This window comes from Photinus pyralis, unplaced genomic scaffold, assembly GCF_008802855.1.
Source record: "Photinus pyralis isolate 1611_PpyrPB1 unplaced genomic scaffold, Ppyr1.3 Ppyr1.4_LG4, whole genome shotgun sequence".
In the NCBI taxonomy this organism is placed as follows: Eukaryota; Metazoa; Arthropoda; class Insecta; order Coleoptera; family Lampyridae; genus Photinus; species Photinus pyralis.
In genome coordinates this window covers 17,719,500-17,736,724 of record NW_022170511.1, presented here as the reverse complement: position 1 = coordinate 17,736,724, position 17,225 = coordinate 17,719,500, and the positions used below count along the sequence as shown (strand labels likewise).

Sequence of the window (17,225 nt, the reverse complement as noted above, 5' to 3'; positions counted from 1 at the left end):
TCACGGCACTTTTCGTCTTATTTTTAACCAAATATGATCCAATCGTCTATCACCATAAGAACATGGACAATTAAAGGTATCCACAACCATTATAAAGGGAATAGGGACGCAGCAATTTTAAGGAGGGGGCGGTGTAACGAGTGTTCTAGTTGGTATGTGTGGCTATTTGCTCACAGTTATAATAAAGTTTATTTATTATTTCACATCAGTCGTATTACAAGAATGGCATTTTCATCATTACAGGGTAACAGGCAAACTTTGGGAATAAAACTGAATTTTTAGAGAATCAAATAGGTTTATAGTCATTTACAATTCACATTATAAATATGTTTTCGTCTATTATTTTAAATAATAGAAATAGAGACGTGAGTATCCTTAAAAATATGCCTATGTACAATTTGATATTTAATTATGTTAAAAGCAATCCAACATTCTCAACATTGAGAACTATATTTAATTTTGATGTAATTATAAACTGCGATAAACACCAAAAAGCTATAATCGTATTACCTAATAATAATAGTAATGATAATAATGATAAAATAGGAGGCGTCCATGACAACGATGATATCTAATGGAAGAGGTACGTGAGGCGAACTTTGGATGATTGTTTAATAACGATATTGTCATGAAAGCCTTTCTCATTTGGCCGAGCCTAAAGAATACATAACTGTTAAAAGATCACAGCATACACTACAATAATCCGAGAGATCTGGAACTAGGTGATGGAGACTGTGCTCACAAGTCTTTCTTTATCTATGGTAATAATACTGCAGCGGCGTATTCTAAGACGGGATAAGTTTTGCTCCACAAATTGTCAATTCACCGCGATGATTTTTTACAATGAAATCTATTTTGCACTGGCACCTTCATTTCAGAGTTTGTATCTCCAGTAAGTACACGACTTATACAATACGTATTATAGATACAAAAATAAATTTATATATAAACCAATCACAATTGGATTAGAAATAAAGAAAGGACAAACACACACGACTGACCTTTGTCCGTTTGGAAGCCCAAAAACTCGCAAAATCAAGTCAAATGACAAAGCGCAACGGTTTTTAAACAGTTTTCATTTGAAGTTAAAATTAGTCTAACAAGGCACACATTTGTTCATAAATTATTCGTTGAAACCCTGTGATGGTAATTCACAATCTTTTTGATCCACGCAATAGCACCATATATTACACTTAAAACACTACCAGCGCCAAAAGCCCTGGATTTTTCAGCCACCCTCACACTTCCGTTCCATCTTCGCCTTCATCCTCGAACAAAGGACCGGTGGATATCCGTTTTTTGGGTTTTGGTGGTGGTCTTGGTGGAATTTTTGTTATTTTACCATCAGGGGTTGTGGGTAAGAGTGAAGAGGTGGACTGTCTTCTCGAGTCGTTATCTATACTTTTCAAGCTGCTCGTATCCGAAGTGTTTCTAATCCAGTTGGGCTTTTGAAACTCGTTTGTTGGCGCACGAAGAGACGCACTATTTTTTGGCAGAGTCGCGGATACTCCGATTGCTTCGTGTTCGGCGATCGGATGCCAGGGAACTGAAGAAGCTGGAGTTGAAGGATTCGCGTTTCGAGGAATTTTAGGTGTGGACGTCTCGCCTATTTTGTTCAGGGAGAGAGCGGAATTGCCCGCCGCCGTCGTGCGTAGCCCTAAATTGTCGTACACTGGATCCACAAACATGGGATTCAACGGTTCGCTACTCCAGCTCGCTCTTGGCCTTCGAGGAATTGTTACGTAACCACCGGCGCGTGGTGTTACCACAGGTGCTCCTAGGGGCGAGGTGAATGGTGACTGCGACCTCGAATATGGAAGGGTTCGGTACAGACTCACCGAGTCGTACAACGGACTGTGGATTGGAGATTGTGGCCCGTGATGTGGTGGCAAACGGGAGTGATCAGCAACAGTGGAAGCTGTGCTTCCTGCTGGAGACACTTGAATTCCACGGGCCGGAAACGCTAACAGGTCAGGCTGTTGATTATCGTTGCGATAGTCTGCTTCTAAATGATGAATTGGAACTCTTGGGCGGCTGTCGAAGTCGAACGAACGTGAATCCTCATCACCTGCTGCAAATAAAACAAATATATTGTTATTATTTAGACTAAACTCCCGCTAAGCAATTGTATCACGATCAGCAATGTTTTGTTCAAGAAATTAAGAAACGGCCATTGTTTTAACAGTAAATATGTATCCTAGCAACTTCTTAAAGGCTTTGAAGCATGTTGAGTGAAGGAATCAGGTAGAAACGCAATCTCCATAAGACAGATTGTAGTCACATTTATCTCTTACTAAGCATTTCCGTTCTCTATCGAACTTAGTAGAAACTTGCCGTCGGGATCTGGGATTCCATAGGCGCCGTGGAAATCTCAGATCCTATGTTTGCCACAATTTCAAGTATAGGTATTGCGCATCTACCTCTATTCCTTCACTCAACGGCATAACAGTCTCCATAAATGTTTAATTAACTTGTGTATGCAAATGTTTTCGTTAAATTTATGGTAGAGTGGCGTAGTGGATTATCGATAGATTTAACTTGGTATGATAGGGGACAATTGGACAATTAGAAATTGGTTATCATAAATGAATTTTGAGTTAACGATATACTTCTAAAGTAATTAGTCGTTTTGTTAGAGGGACAAATCCGTGTGTGGTAAATTCGACTGAGTAAATTCGCCGCCAAGAAAACTCGCCAAGGAATATTCGAACTTGAAAGATACATCCCTTGCAAGTTCACCTCCGAAAAATGTCTCCCTGTCGAAACCGTTTTCCAGCACGATTTAATTCCAAAGAAATTTCACCCTCAGGATACCTAAACCCCAAAAATTCCAAATACGTTTTTAATCACGAACAGGGACAACTGTGCTCCCATTGAACTTACAGTCGTCACAAATAATGTCTTCCTTCAGATACCTCAACTGTAAAAAAAAGTAATAATATGTCGGTGCGTCTGTGATTTAGTTCAATCTCGAGTTCAATTTCATTTCAATCTTAGAGACTTTCTTCAGTTTGAAAGGAATCTCAAAACTGCAAGAAATGGCTCGGGAGATGTGGTATTTTAATTATGTGCTACACTTGAGATAATACTCTAAGGACAATACTTCTGACCAAAACCGTACACTGTATCTCTCACCGTTACGGAGATCCCAATGGTGAGCCAGGAATTACAAAACCACACTGTACTTTGTAAAGTTATCTTTGTATGGAATCCAATTAGACTTCACCTCCCCACAATACATTTCCTATATGTCCAAAATATCAAGCTAAATAGCCTACAAAGAGCTTCCTAAGTCGAATCTTCCAGAGGCAACTTGTGAGGGCGAATTTACCTGGAGGCGAACTTTCTTGAGGACGAAATCTAGGAGGCGAATGTTGGGTTTATTTCAATTAAAGCTTTAATTGACATGAAACACATTCATATTTTGAATTCATCACCTGCTGCGTGTTTAAAACAATCGTGAACGCCATATATGGGCACTTTTTTTCGAAACACCCGAATCTGTTATCAGATTTTCCATAACACGCTAGCGGCTAGATGTAGATCTTCGGACTACTTTCTTATTTCTTATGGAGGTCATATTGGATTTTTACGGAATGAGGTAGAGGAATGTTAATTTTTGTGAACAATACCGAAGAACCCTATAAGATAAAAATCTGATATTCTTCAAAAATGGATTTTAACATGTTAATTTATCAAAAAATGAACTGGAAACAATAATTTGGCTCGATTGAATTGGTACGCACCCTTACTGGAAAAATTACTTTTAGCTATCCCCCATGTGTTTTTAAAAAAATAGAATGTTTGACAATTTCGGAGTACAGATCCGGATTGAAATACTGGTAGAAAAATGAAATAACTCACCTCCAAATGTTGAGTCGTCATCTAATAAAGTCTTCTTAATATCACTGACTTCAGTAATTCCACTGGTAACGGATGGAGGAACGGAATATTGTCGAGGCGGTTTCACTATTGGGTTCACTTCTGTAATTAACGCCTTTTCGTGTTCAGGGCGCCCATTTAAGCTAACGTAGTCAGTCGATTGGCTAGTGTCATTATTTTTTGATCGAGATTGTCTGGACGATCGCTTGCAGTAACAGCACAGCAATATCACTATTATTATAATTAATACAATAGCGCCCACTGTCAAACAAATGTACAAAATCAGGTTATCATTACCGGAACCACTTCCTCCACCAATAATGCCCCCCTTGTATTCACCGTACACCACCAGGGATACGTTTCTCTCTTGCACTCCTCCCGGATTTGTAGCTACACATCTATATTCTCCTTTGTCCCTATAATTAATATTTAAAATAGTCAAATTGCTCCAAATAATGTCGTCTTTGGGTTGCTTTTGCACAACATATTTCTGTTGGTTCTGGCGGGGATCTCGATCTATTATGCGACCGTTTGAAAGCCAGTCAACGTCTGGAATTGGATCTCCTTTAACTTTGCACGAGATTGTGTAATTCCAGTAGGATCCCGTCTCGTACTTCTGATTGCTAGTTGGGTATAAAATTTCAGGCGCACATGCGAAATCCTTAGATTGTAAATCGTTCCACGATCGCCCCTTTAATCGTTCGGGTTGTGCACAAGTAGTGGGTGCAGTTACTAGTGTTTGGTCCATGGCCAGATCACGAAATTTCTTCAGGTTACAGTCACAGATCCACGGATTGCCCTGAATGTTTAAGCTACTTATTCTCTCCAAATTTTCTATGAGTCTATAGTCTAAATGTTCGAGTTCATTTTCGCTTAAGTCTATGTGCTGAAGCACTGGACCGCTATCAAAGACATTCACGTCGACAGTCTGTAGTTGGTTATGCTTAACAGATACTCGTTGTAAATGTGGCATGTTGTGAAACAGAGCTCCCCGCAACTCTTTCAAGTCGTTATAATTCAAAAATAATATTCTTAATTTAGAATTTTCGCGAAATACGGCTTCATCCAACTTTTTAATATTATTCTTGGACAAATCTAGCTCGATAAGGTTGCCCAAATTTGAAAACGCGGTGACGTGTATGTCTATTATATTACAACTCACTAGCTTTAATTTTTGAATATTTTGTAAATTGCTTTCCACGAAAGCGCTCGCTTTTAATTCGTATAGGGCGTTGTGAGATAAATCTAACGAACGTATCTGATCACTCAAATTACTAGGAATGGAATTTAAGGTCTTGTTACTGCAATCCGCCGTCTTCTTGCCATCTGACCACATGCATTTGCACTGACCGCACTTGGATATCCAATCGTCTTCAGACGCGAAGGCCATGGTAATAATGAAGAGCAATCCAATGAGTTCCATTTTCACCACCACGTCACGCTTTATCCATCTGAAACAAAAATCGTTTAAGATAGGGGCACTTCAAAGTGAAACACGAATATTTAGGCTATCCACAAGAATTATACCAATTGACTGCAAAATGTTTAATTAAGTTCATGAAAACGCTTACAAAGGAAATTAAACGGCGTGACAATATAATACTCAATTTCCATCACAACAACACGCTTGAAACAAACAAGTATGCGTACGAACCAACAATTAATACTTGTATTTTAATTAAGTAACCATTGACGTTTAACATGCAGCAGTTGAACAAAAGGATGTAGCGAGGCAAAATTTTAACCTGCTGGAAATTTATAAGAGAAAATGGCGTTTAAACTTCCACCTTCGCCCTCTCCCATAAAAAAATAGCATTTTTCAGTACAGATGTCCACAATAATAATATTCGAGGGGAAGACTTAATTTCTTGTTGCTCTTCTGCCTAATATTACATTTCAAAAGGTAAATGTACATATTAGACCTTCTAGTTCTGAGATTCTTTAATTTTCGAAGAGATATTTCACCTCCTGATTCAGGTGTTAATTAAAAGTGACAAGTAAAAGCTTTTAACCAGGCTTTCGTCACTCTTTTAATAACTTTAGTCGGTGAAAATTGTACCACTGTTATGCAAAATCAAAATACTACTGGAACCATCAACCGATAGGTACAAAAAAGTATTAAGTCTTTCAATTAAAAATTAGAGACATGCCTAAGAAACCTTACCATTTTCATACTCACTACTCTCCTCTTCACTTATCGCAGTAATGGGTTTTACTGCTTCCTTAATAAAATTAGTACATTGATGAACATTATATTATGCAATTCAAAAATCTTGGTTTTTTCATTCTTTGTAGAATAATTTATGCACCCATATACAAGGTTCCTATTAAATATGGAACCAAAGCTCTCCCGCTAAAACCGTTTGAGTTGTAGACATGAATATTATTAGAACGCTTACATTTGAAATTATTTAGATATTTTGAGGTTAAAATGAGTTAAAATGTGCTAATGGCGATAGTTACTAAGACTCGTAGCCTCTTCAAGGATTTTTTGGTAGTAGCGAATTTTTTTGTCTTAATACAATATACATCACATTTAAAGCAATCGACCTTTAACAGAGGTAATCTCACCTTGAGGATGTTTATTACACATATAACCACATTGGTTTCTGGTATAATCGAAAGTGCCGCGTAACGGATCGTCGCTTTAGAATTTAAAAAAAGTATTTTTTATCGAATTTGTATTTTGGTCAACATAAGAACATTTTCACATGTAGGTACCGCTTCATGGCGAACGTGAACGAAAATATGTCTGGCGATAAACAAGAAACGTATTGCGGAAAGCGAGTGCGGTTGGTACAATTTCTTGGGACCTGAAAATTCCGTTCGGTTCTATATTTAAGAGTGTAGGGCCGGACGGGATATTCCCGGCTCTTCTGCAGAAGAATCGCCGCTCTTACATTTGTTGCATCCCTGGCTTTAGGGTATATCTTCGAAAGCGACTTTTTTGCTATATACACGATAAACCTTCTAGAATGTTAAGTATGCGGATATCGGAAACTAGCAAAGAGACAATTGATTGGGGACAGAATTGCACTTTCGCATGTCATTTGTTTCTTGGAGGAAAAACGCACTGATAACTCTATATATTATGAGATACCCCTGTTTACGCCCTCCAACTCATCCTATATTATATCCATCCATCTAATATTAATTTTCCCATCTACCTCCATCTTCAATATACCTTTGCTGCCAGTATCAAATTCGAACAAGATGTGTAAAAATAAGGGAAAGATAAACCCTCATACACAGCTTTCTGTACCTACATTCACAAACACATAATGACATAACTATTTTTCCATAACTGAAGCGCAACAACGCAGCGAAACTCATTCATTAGTCATTACCTACTTATGTACGTGATTTCATAAAACACGAAGTGAAGCTACACAGTAGTCAGTAATTAAATGGAAACATTTCAGTGCATCCTATTTTATACGCGAAAGTTTAGTATGCAAACTTTTGATTCCGTTCCTCAATTTAAAATATGGTCGAAAGGGTTCGAATTAACTAAGTCCTAAAAGTACGACGGCCTAATTTAGCTTCGATAAAGAATGGTCCTTTAAAACTTTTTCTTATAAATGGGATTTAATTTCGGTGTTGCTCTTACGATCGTTTTTGATCTTTTATTAGTGAAATTCCATTTCTACAATTTCACGACTTGCCAGTGGGAAACAATGTGCATTTATTACAGCCATCCGACCCCTGCACAGAATAAAACTATTGGGGACAAAACAGATCTAATGTGGTACGTGCATAAAATACGAAAAGCGAAATAAACTTCGGGCAATGTATTATCTGATTGCAATGTATTTTTAAAGACGGAAAGCGGAAAGGAAAAAGCAATCCGACAGCTAATTACACGGGTAGTTGCCGTAATTATCCACAATCTCGTTGCTTATTTTTCGCAAGAATTGATAGTGTAGATATCTACGAAAGCTCCGCCTTTTTCGAATATATGATTAAATTTCCGAGCACCTCTTCATAAATGAAATTTTCAGTTGAAAAACTTTTAATAACTTTTATTCGTTTTTTAGAGGATATACCTGCTTCCGTTCCCCCTAAATTTATTATTTAAAAGAGATCCTGCTAGAACTCTCGAATTTCCGCAATTTTAAGATGTTGGAATATTACCTTATCTATTTAAATTACATGGAGGATTTTATTCATTAAAATCTGGCTGTACAGATGCAATGCAATTTCTACATTCTTGTTTCAATCACGACGAACAAACCGAAATTCTTTTAAACGAAAAGTAATTAATTAACCGCTTTAATAATGAAATATGTGCGGTTTGTAATGAATCCGGAGACCGGATTCTCATCTGAGATTTCATTGTTCCGAAATATAAATGTTAAAATTAACTTCGCCGACACTAAAACAAACGTGTCTTGAAGTAATTTATTTTAATCAGATTGAGTTTATTTTTACATGGCTCCATAATTAACATTTTTCTTAAGTTTATTTTTCCAGAAGTGTCTGCGATTTTTCATTGGCAACTCCTAATTCACTACGGTCTCCAATTCCATCTTGAAAATTAGGAATATGCATTACATTGCTAGGGTCAGCATAACGCACAATAACTGTAAAAATTGTTGTCAGCTTTTTCTGGGAAAGAGATGGATTAATTAACGAGCCTAGAACTAGTTTCGGATAGGTTGAAAAGAAACACTAACCAATAGGTAATTTAAGTATCGCGATTTGAAGAAAATTTCCGCCAGGCTTGGGTGTGAGAAATTTACTCAGTCATTAAGGAGGGATTACTTTTCGAGAGCTTCCAGGCATTCGCGGTATATTAGATTGAAGGCGACCTGTTAGGACCTAAGAGTTTCCCTTTATCGTTGGGGTGAACAGATTTTTCCTGTAGGATCAAAAATGACCATTAATGAAGACCCAGTTTGAAAAAGCATCACATTCTGTGAAAGAACGGTTTTGAACTGGTAAAATTTAAGTTATACGAGAGAGAACGAAGACTTTCCGTTTACTGTAAGAAATCAGTAAAACATTAACTGTGTAAATTTGACAGTATTCACTGCTAGTTAAAAAGTCCCACCGTGGAAGTGTGTTTCCTGGTGAGTATAATCTCAAACCCCAACAAGTCGCATTTTCCCTGCAAGTAAAAAAAGGGAAAGGAGCCGTTTCTCAATCAGTTTTCTTTCAATGAGTGATTGAATTTGTACCATATTTTCCATATTCCCGGAAATACCCGATAGATATTCTCGCACATTGAAGCCAACAGTTTAAAACTTTGTGTTTTGTATTTGTGCCGTACATCGTTGTATTCGTAATAAAAAATGCTACTTAATTCAGTATGTACTTTTATACGCACCATATCAAAAAATAAAGTTGATGATGATTTCTCCTAAACGAAACGTTGTATTCAAATCTCTTAAATCTCTTGTAGAGCTCAAAAAGTGGCAATGAGAAAGTGTTTCCTATTTGTTTGTGTCTGTTAAAAAAACATTAGAAAAAAATAAAAACGAAATAGACAATTTTCGGTTTTTTGACATATCTTCGGAAGCATGATAATAACTCTTTAATTGAGTATATTTTCTCTAATTTGACCATCGTCCTATCTTCTATATGGTTTCGGAGATCCCCATAATAGACATCCTTATCTAATTTCTTGGACGTCCAAAAAGTACATACTCTATCGAGTTGCATGTTTTTTTATTACGAATACGATGTACTGAAAAAAACACAAAAGTTGGAAACTGTTGGTTTCAACAGGATAGTGCACTCTCGTACAACGCCCTAATCGTGCAAGAATACCTATCGGACAAACTTCGTCGAAAGTGGAATCATTTTATTATAAATTGCACTAAAAGTAATAAATTTATAATTCGTGGACACACTCTGAAGGCTGATTTTAACGTCGGACGAAGTTTCACAGGGATATGCACGCATGTTTCGCTGAGATTAGGGCGTACTGGTTTTTAAATGAAACTCTCTCACTACATTCATTTAACGAAACAGAACGGAAAAGAATAATGTCTCTGTAACAATTCAGGCGTGTTAGTTTTGATATAATTTTAGTGACGTCCGCATAATTTCCATGGAGAATGTGAGTTTCACGTCATATTAATAACGTCACTTAGAGAGAATAATACAAATTTACCTTTCATGCTCCAAATCAAATTTCGCATACCTCACAATATGTCAACTAACAGGAGAGAAGGGTCATGTTTCTTCAAAAACTGGAAGCTACTACCCTTAGCTCTTTTGGTTATTCAATGCGACAAAGGATCGACGCAAACGGAGTTGGGAGGACGTGCCGAAATACGCATTTGGCTTTTGTTTGGCATAAAGTTTAATAAATGTACGTAAACCCAATTTTCAATTTCATAAACAATAAAAGATAAATAACCAAATTTTAGTCTTGCAAAATGGTCGTGACCCTAGCGAACCCTAGGTAAAGAGATTTGTGCGAATTGCTTTTACATTCGGTTAATTCTCCCATACACGCAAACGTATACAATATTGCTTAGGTTTTCTCCCCGGATTTAAGCAAAACTGGAGGTGTTCAGTAAAGAATGGAATGTATATTAAAGGGTGTGCGGCTGCAAAAATACAATTACTACATTTCATCTAAATTGAATTAAGTGATACCACGCTTGTTCTCAAAAATAGACATTACATTTGTTATCAAATCCATTCCGTGATAATTAGGGAAGATAAAATTGAGTTCACGTTGGAGATTTAAAATTCCATGGAGACACTCTTGATTTCTTAAAAAAAAGAATAAAAACCCAATTCGCCGGGCTAGAATCAGAATGCCGATTTAAAATATTCTCAAACTTGTCCGTATTGTCCTTTGTTACATGGAAGTTTTTACTTACGATCTGTTTAAAGTAGTTATAAATATGCAATGTCCTGACGTCTAGGACGTGAGGCAAAGGATGTACCCCTTCAGGGTAAACATATTGGAACGTAAATTTAATTACGTGATGTGTTTAGATAAAATTATGAATTGATGAATTTATAACAATTCTTAAATAGATTGATTTATAACAGTTAATTTATCAATTGCATGTACTCAAAATTGTAAATTTATAACACATTTACAGCACGAGCCTAAATTTCACTATTTATCACTTCGACATAAACTGTAACCCAATGCACCTTTTATAAAGTATGTTTCCGCCACTCATAACCAAATAAAATGAGACAAATTTTCAACTTACTTTTGATACCCAACCCCCTACGATTTACGTTAGGGTTAAGTGGAAGAGCAGACTGTGGCATTCCCGCAGTACTGAACAGTACTGAACTTCGCCCTTAATTTTTGTTGAATAATAAAGGCAATATTATTATTATTTTTTTTTTACCTGGAACCTGGAATTTCAAAGGAACTTAATGAAAAGATAGTGGAAATATGAGGGCGAAGACGAGAAAGGCTTCCCGATCGCGACCGCTTCTTTTTACGCTAATTGCTCTAACCTATAGTGCCAGACATGTTTTGCTACGACATATCGTTTTTGAGAATTATGAGAAAAAACAAAAAATACTCGTATATCATATATCTTTGTGACGCTTCGCCCGACTAACCGAACCGATGAGCGATTGCGTACATTAGTGGGTAGCTTTGCATAATCTTTACCACAAAACCGTTAAAGTTGAACGGTATTGTCTCAACTAAAACTAAGATTCCACTTACCAAAATACCGACATAACATGCCAAGAACGAAAACTATTGCTATATGTTTTGCTTGAAACTATTGCAAATTATTGTAGCAAAAAATTTACTTATGGAATTTATTGCGTGTCTATCAAGCAAATGTAGTGACCAGTGCAAAAAATGAGCGATAAGTACTGTAGGAAAATTTCAATCGGCCAAGGGTATAAATTATCAACGATATTAATATATCCAATATTAGGTTATCTTTTTGAATAAACAATTAAAAAAACAAGCACTTCGTTTATCTGATTAATTTTGTTTTGCGTTTGGTACCGATAATGCATTTCCCTTGGTTACCGACAAAGCAGTTTTAGAATTATTTTGCGACGATACCTGTAGTAAAATAAATCGTCATTCATTCATTTTTGCAAGATTGATAATAATAATTTTATTGAGAGTTCAAAAGTTCATGTTGCTTTTTCTTGTTCGGGGTTATTCCAGTTTGCATCGTAATATCATATTTTGTGATTTAATTACCATCACAGATATTTTTGGCATACATGTGTGGGAGAGGGGATACGAAACTTTTTTTTAAATTAAAATTTCACAAATTATGTTGCCTTTACAAAACAAGCAAGAGACTCTTGAGGATTTTGACACCTTTTTTTCAAAATCCATTGGTGTACGAAAATAAAAAAATTTCAGAGAAAATGGACTGAGTTACATTTCTACATTCACCTACTTAAACCCCGACTTGAACTCTGCATAAATATAATGTACTTCAGTGTATTACCATTTACGTTGAAATAATGCCGACAATAAGAGTAATCCTTCCTGGGTCGGTAAAGAATGCGCGTATATAGCGTCATTTTCTGTTAAAGTTTTGGAAATGCCAAGTGGAACATCCTATACTTAACATTATTCAAAGTTTGATCCGGAAATCTGGTAGAATTTTTTTACAAATAGGCACATAATTGGCGAAATTTTGTTGTAGTTTCTATTTTGTTTATTAATTTAGTAGGTTTCAATTGGTTTCGTAATTTAAGACGTAAAAACTAGGAACCATATGTGGCTAAAGAAATCATTGCGTCCAAATAAAGGGACACAGCCGAGGACACAGCAATAGTTTTGGTAATCACTTTAGATGAGTGAGGCCGCAAATATCCCTTTTACCCTAGCACAATTTGACACACAGTTTTTTCATGGTAATTTTTCATTTCAAAAAATGATTTTCTAATGAAATGCGAATTAGAGTATACTCATTTAGATGAGTAGCACAACTTGTGGTTGTTTTAATTAAAATAGCTGCAACAGACAGACATACATCAAAAGCGCAAAAGTGCACTTTTTTTTGAAAGTGAAAGTGCACTAAAAATGTGGGAAAATAGTAAAAGCTATCTGCAATGGTTTGGCTAGTAATGTTAAAATTATAAAAATGCTCAATACGCACCTAAGCCATGTAAGAAGTCGCGTCTATTGGAAATGTTGCACCCGAGGAATCCAGGTAGAGGGTTTAATTCTGTAACAAAAAAAAACACAGTAATTTTACTGTATAAGTTAAGTACACGAAATATACTATATTCTTATTTCTTTTCCATTTTTCATCATCATCTTCTTCCGATAATATATTGATACTCTGATAAAGATAATTATGGCTGATTATTTCAGCAACAACCAACCAAAATATAATCATATAAACGTTAAAATATACAGAGTGTTGCATTTAAAAGATACCCAGTTTGGGTCAAATCTCAGAAACGTTGGTCGACAATTTGTTTTGACTACGTCACTACTAGATTCTATGTAAAAATATCTAAAATAGGCAGTTTTGCCTTTTAACCACCCGTACGCTAGTAAGGAAGGTATTGCATTGGGGTAAAAAGTGAAAGTGGAGTCGAAAAAAAAAGAACAAGCTTTTAGATCTGCAGCATCATTATCAATTTTAATGTCCACGAGAGTAATTTATTTTTAGAACTAAAATTCGCTGCTGTTTGACATTCGAAAGACTGATACAGGATGTTACATGTAACAATGTACAGGGTGCGAAAACAATTTTTTCCCAAATAAACGAATGGTACAAAATGTTTTGTTTGAAAACTCCTCCTAAAGTGCCCAAAATTAATTTCTTCAAAATCACATAACAGAAAAGACGGAATTATCTAGATCTTTCATTTTGTTTTGTTTGAAAAGATATGTTTCATTGGTCCTATTACTCATTTCTTTTTAAATATTCCTATGACACAGAATGTATAATAATTTAAACAAAATGCTTTAATACGAGTAATAAACGAAGTACGTTCAAAACTCACTTGTAAAGACTCCAAAGACGTCAAAGACAATCAAGAACCCGAAGAGCTCTAAAAGTTCATAGAGACCTTAAAAGACCATAAAAGCTCTTGTCAACTGAATGTATATTAAAGGTTCTAAAAATCTCCCGCAAAACCCCCGGAAAACTCACAAAAGATCTTATTGATTCGGTTATTAAAGAAGGGAACATAAGGCGGGTTTTCATAGATAAGCATAAATCAAATTTTTTGATTCAGCATTAGTTTTACTTTTATTCGAGGTGCCTACATACAACATTTCATTTAAGTGTGTAATATGAAATAACAAATAACAAAATTGGATTGCGCAAATACAAAAATTGCGCTGCGCATGCGTAAGTTTTTTTCATCTACATAGTTGCTCGAGGTTTAATTCATATGATATGATCATATTCATATGATGTTCTTTGTAACAAGGATTATAAAAGAAACTTTTTCTGGAGGTTTGGGCGGTTTTTCGAGGATAGTTCATAATACCTAATAATTCTACCTACATTGGTATGCATCCCTTTCGATATAGCAAAAAATAAAGAGAGTAGCATAGGCAGATGACTGGATGCCACTTTCTACTTTCATGCTTGCCCTAAAAAACGCAGACAAAGAGATTTGAAATGAATTTGAATTGACTCGCCTTGTAATTTTATGCAGTTTATCGCATCGATGCAAACTGAATTGCAATCTGCTTGATTAATAATAAATCAAAGGGAGAATTTCGTTTCCTACCAATTCGGCAGAAATTTAACACGTTCGTAATATGCACACAGCAAACTAATTTAATTTCGTGTTTATGTGTTGTGTAGTAATTAAATAATCTGTTTGTCATGTAGTATAATGTGTACCTGTACAATCCAATTATGAAAATGAACGAAACGGCTTTTTACCTTTTCGTTTCGTGTATATATTTTACGAACGGTACTTTTCGCACTTAAACCTACATCCCACAAACTAGCAGCGACTGAAAATTTGGTTACACTGCAACTTTTAAATATCAATACTGCCATATTCTATGTGTCATATTCAAATTTATTATATCCGTGTTAGCATTCATATAGTCGGTACATAATACAATTTACAATAGGCGCACCTAATTATACTACAATACTATTATTCTTGCGCACACCGCCTAAATAGTAAATTACTACACACGCAATCCGGTTCTTGTGTTTCGTTACTAAATAGGTTTACACTGCGCCTACTAAATACATAGCACAAATTACTCTGGCGTTATTGAAATACAACACAGGGTTTCAAATTTGGTCTATTTTCCATGTTTAGAGGCTTCGTTATTTTCAATGCTCTACCGATTAATATGCAAAAAAATGGTCGATTTATTTAGTCATGGAAACGATGACAATAATTAAAAAATGAAAAAAAGGTTTTCAACTTAAAGGCGAGTAACTTGAGCGCATTTTACATATTTCCATTATTTCGAATAAATTTGCTTCATCTGTACGCGTTCTATGTTGTGTTCAATCGAGCCCAGATTACGACCTAGATAAGGGTTTTCATTTTTCGGTTAGCTGCTGAGTTTTCTCAAATTTAGTAAAATTAAAGTCATCGAGATTTTTCGCAGTAGCGGGTGCTGGATGTGCCCTGGCAAAATTGTAACCGTTTCATATAAAAGCTTTTGTTAGTACCTACCTGTGTTTAATTGAGCTAACTGGACAGGTGCTTGTGGGTGGTTTAGTGATCGTTTGTCATTGCAATATTTTTACCCAAAAGATGTCAAAATCGTTATTTATGCATCCATTTTCTTAGGAAAACGAATAAGCTCGATTGCTCGACGCCCAAGAAGTGATCCATGTGTATTTTTAGCGATGAATACATTTTTACCCAAAAGATATCAAAATCGTTATTTATGCACCAATTTTGTTGAAAGAGATGGGAATTTCCTTAGATCTTTCGAGCATTCTGCCGATTACTCCGAATTATGCTTCCTGCAGTTTTCCTAATTCGTAAGGTAAATACCGGAGTAGTATAGCACAACTTAAAACTTTCTGCAGAAGTACCTCTAAAAAGCATTATGCAGGTCACTCTGTGATTGGGCGCAAGCCTGTTGAGGGCCCAGAACAAGAGAGGGACAATAAATAAATTTTGTTTTATGTAGCGCATACAGCGGTTTGTATCGACAGGTGGGACATAGAAAATCCCGAGGGCAATCCCAGGTAAATTTAAAGGAGGGTAATTATTGGTTTCCCTAATTATTTTAGACGAAAAATCTATTTAGGTTATTTGAAGAGCATTAAAATCCGCAGAATAACTTTCGATGTTTTTGATTATGCCCTTAACGAGATATTGACAAAAATATTTTGTAATTCCTCCTTTCTTATCGCCTCGTATTTACAGGGAATAATAAGTGAGATAAATGTTGACTGTCAAATGAAGTTGTCATACTGAAATTTAATGCTTTATTTTTTTTGGCCATGAATTACACCACTGAAGAGAAAAGTATGTAAATACGGGGCGATAAGAAAGGAGAAATTACAACATTTTTGCACGGACTATGTTGTGAAAAGTGTACTTCACGCACGCCGGTATTTGCTAAAGACATTTTGGCATAAATTTAAAGATTTGTTCTTACATTAAAATGTGAGACTTACTAGTTTACCTACTTATTATTTTCGATCATCACAAATACGGTGTGGATGCGAAAAGTAAAAATAATCAGCCTTCTTGGTAATTTCAGCTCCTTTGGCTTCAATCGATGTTCTTAATAAACCTACAAGCAACTTCATTAAGCTTTTTCGTTAGAACTATTAGTTTTTGACGGTGATCACTTTGACTCTCTAATATAAACTAGAAATTACATATTATCAAAGCGGATATACATGTACTATGCTAAAGAGCTTTTGTGTTTGACCTAAAGATATATTCTAGACGTGATGTTTCTAGAACGGAACACGATCTCTATATTTCATCAAAGCGAAGGAATATACTAACAAGTAACAAGTACAAAGCACAATCACAAGTTACATGCTTTTATTTCAGTAAAAGATTCACGTTGGCTTAATGTACGTTTTACGAATAATATCGGATCATTTTAGAAAGCCTTCGTGATCAAAAAGTTTACTGCTCCAGGAGACGCAACTACTTGACTGAATTTAATTTACCAGTAGTCGAGACACAATCAATAGGTCAGCTTCCATTAATTATTATTTTTGGCGTAAAAAATTTATGAAATGAAGAAATAAAGCTCCTTCGAAATAGGCAAAGAGATTTAGAATTTGCGCAAAAAAGCTCTTTCTGTATAACTTAGTGTCGACACAATTGTAATTTTCAATTTTGATTACAATAAGAACCTTAATCATAAACGTACATCAGGTAGGTAGTTACTAAAAATGTATCAGTATTGCAAGGAACCACTAATGGATGTACACCAAAATTACTAAGTGGTCAACCCC

The 17,225-nt window shown here is 35.6% G+C and overlaps 1 protein-coding gene across 4 annotated transcripts in view; it reads right to left on the bottom strand.

The window, feature by feature from the left end:
• Positions 1-1,010: 1,010 nt before the first annotated feature.
• Positions 1,011-17,225, bottom strand: part of LOC116169902 (amphoterin-induced protein 2-like) — a 92,188-nt gene continuing 75,973 nt past the window's right edge. For 3 of the 4 annotated variants that reach the window (XM_031486107.1, XM_031486106.1, XM_031486108.1), the window contains 3 exons: positions 12,951-13,019; positions 3,865-5,333; positions 1,011-2,071 (listed from right to left, as the gene is read on the bottom strand). In XM_031486107.1, the coding sequence (XP_031341967.1) occupies positions 1,239-2,071; positions 3,865-5,305 (2,274 nt within the window). In that variant the 5' untranslated portion in view covers positions 5,306-5,333; positions 12,951-13,019 and the 3' untranslated portion in view covers positions 1,011-1,238. Of the gene's footprint in view, positions 2,072-3,864; positions 5,334-11,539; positions 11,669-12,950; positions 13,020-17,225 lie in introns of those variants that run through there. The other variant, XM_031486109.1, reaches the window with a different exon arrangement.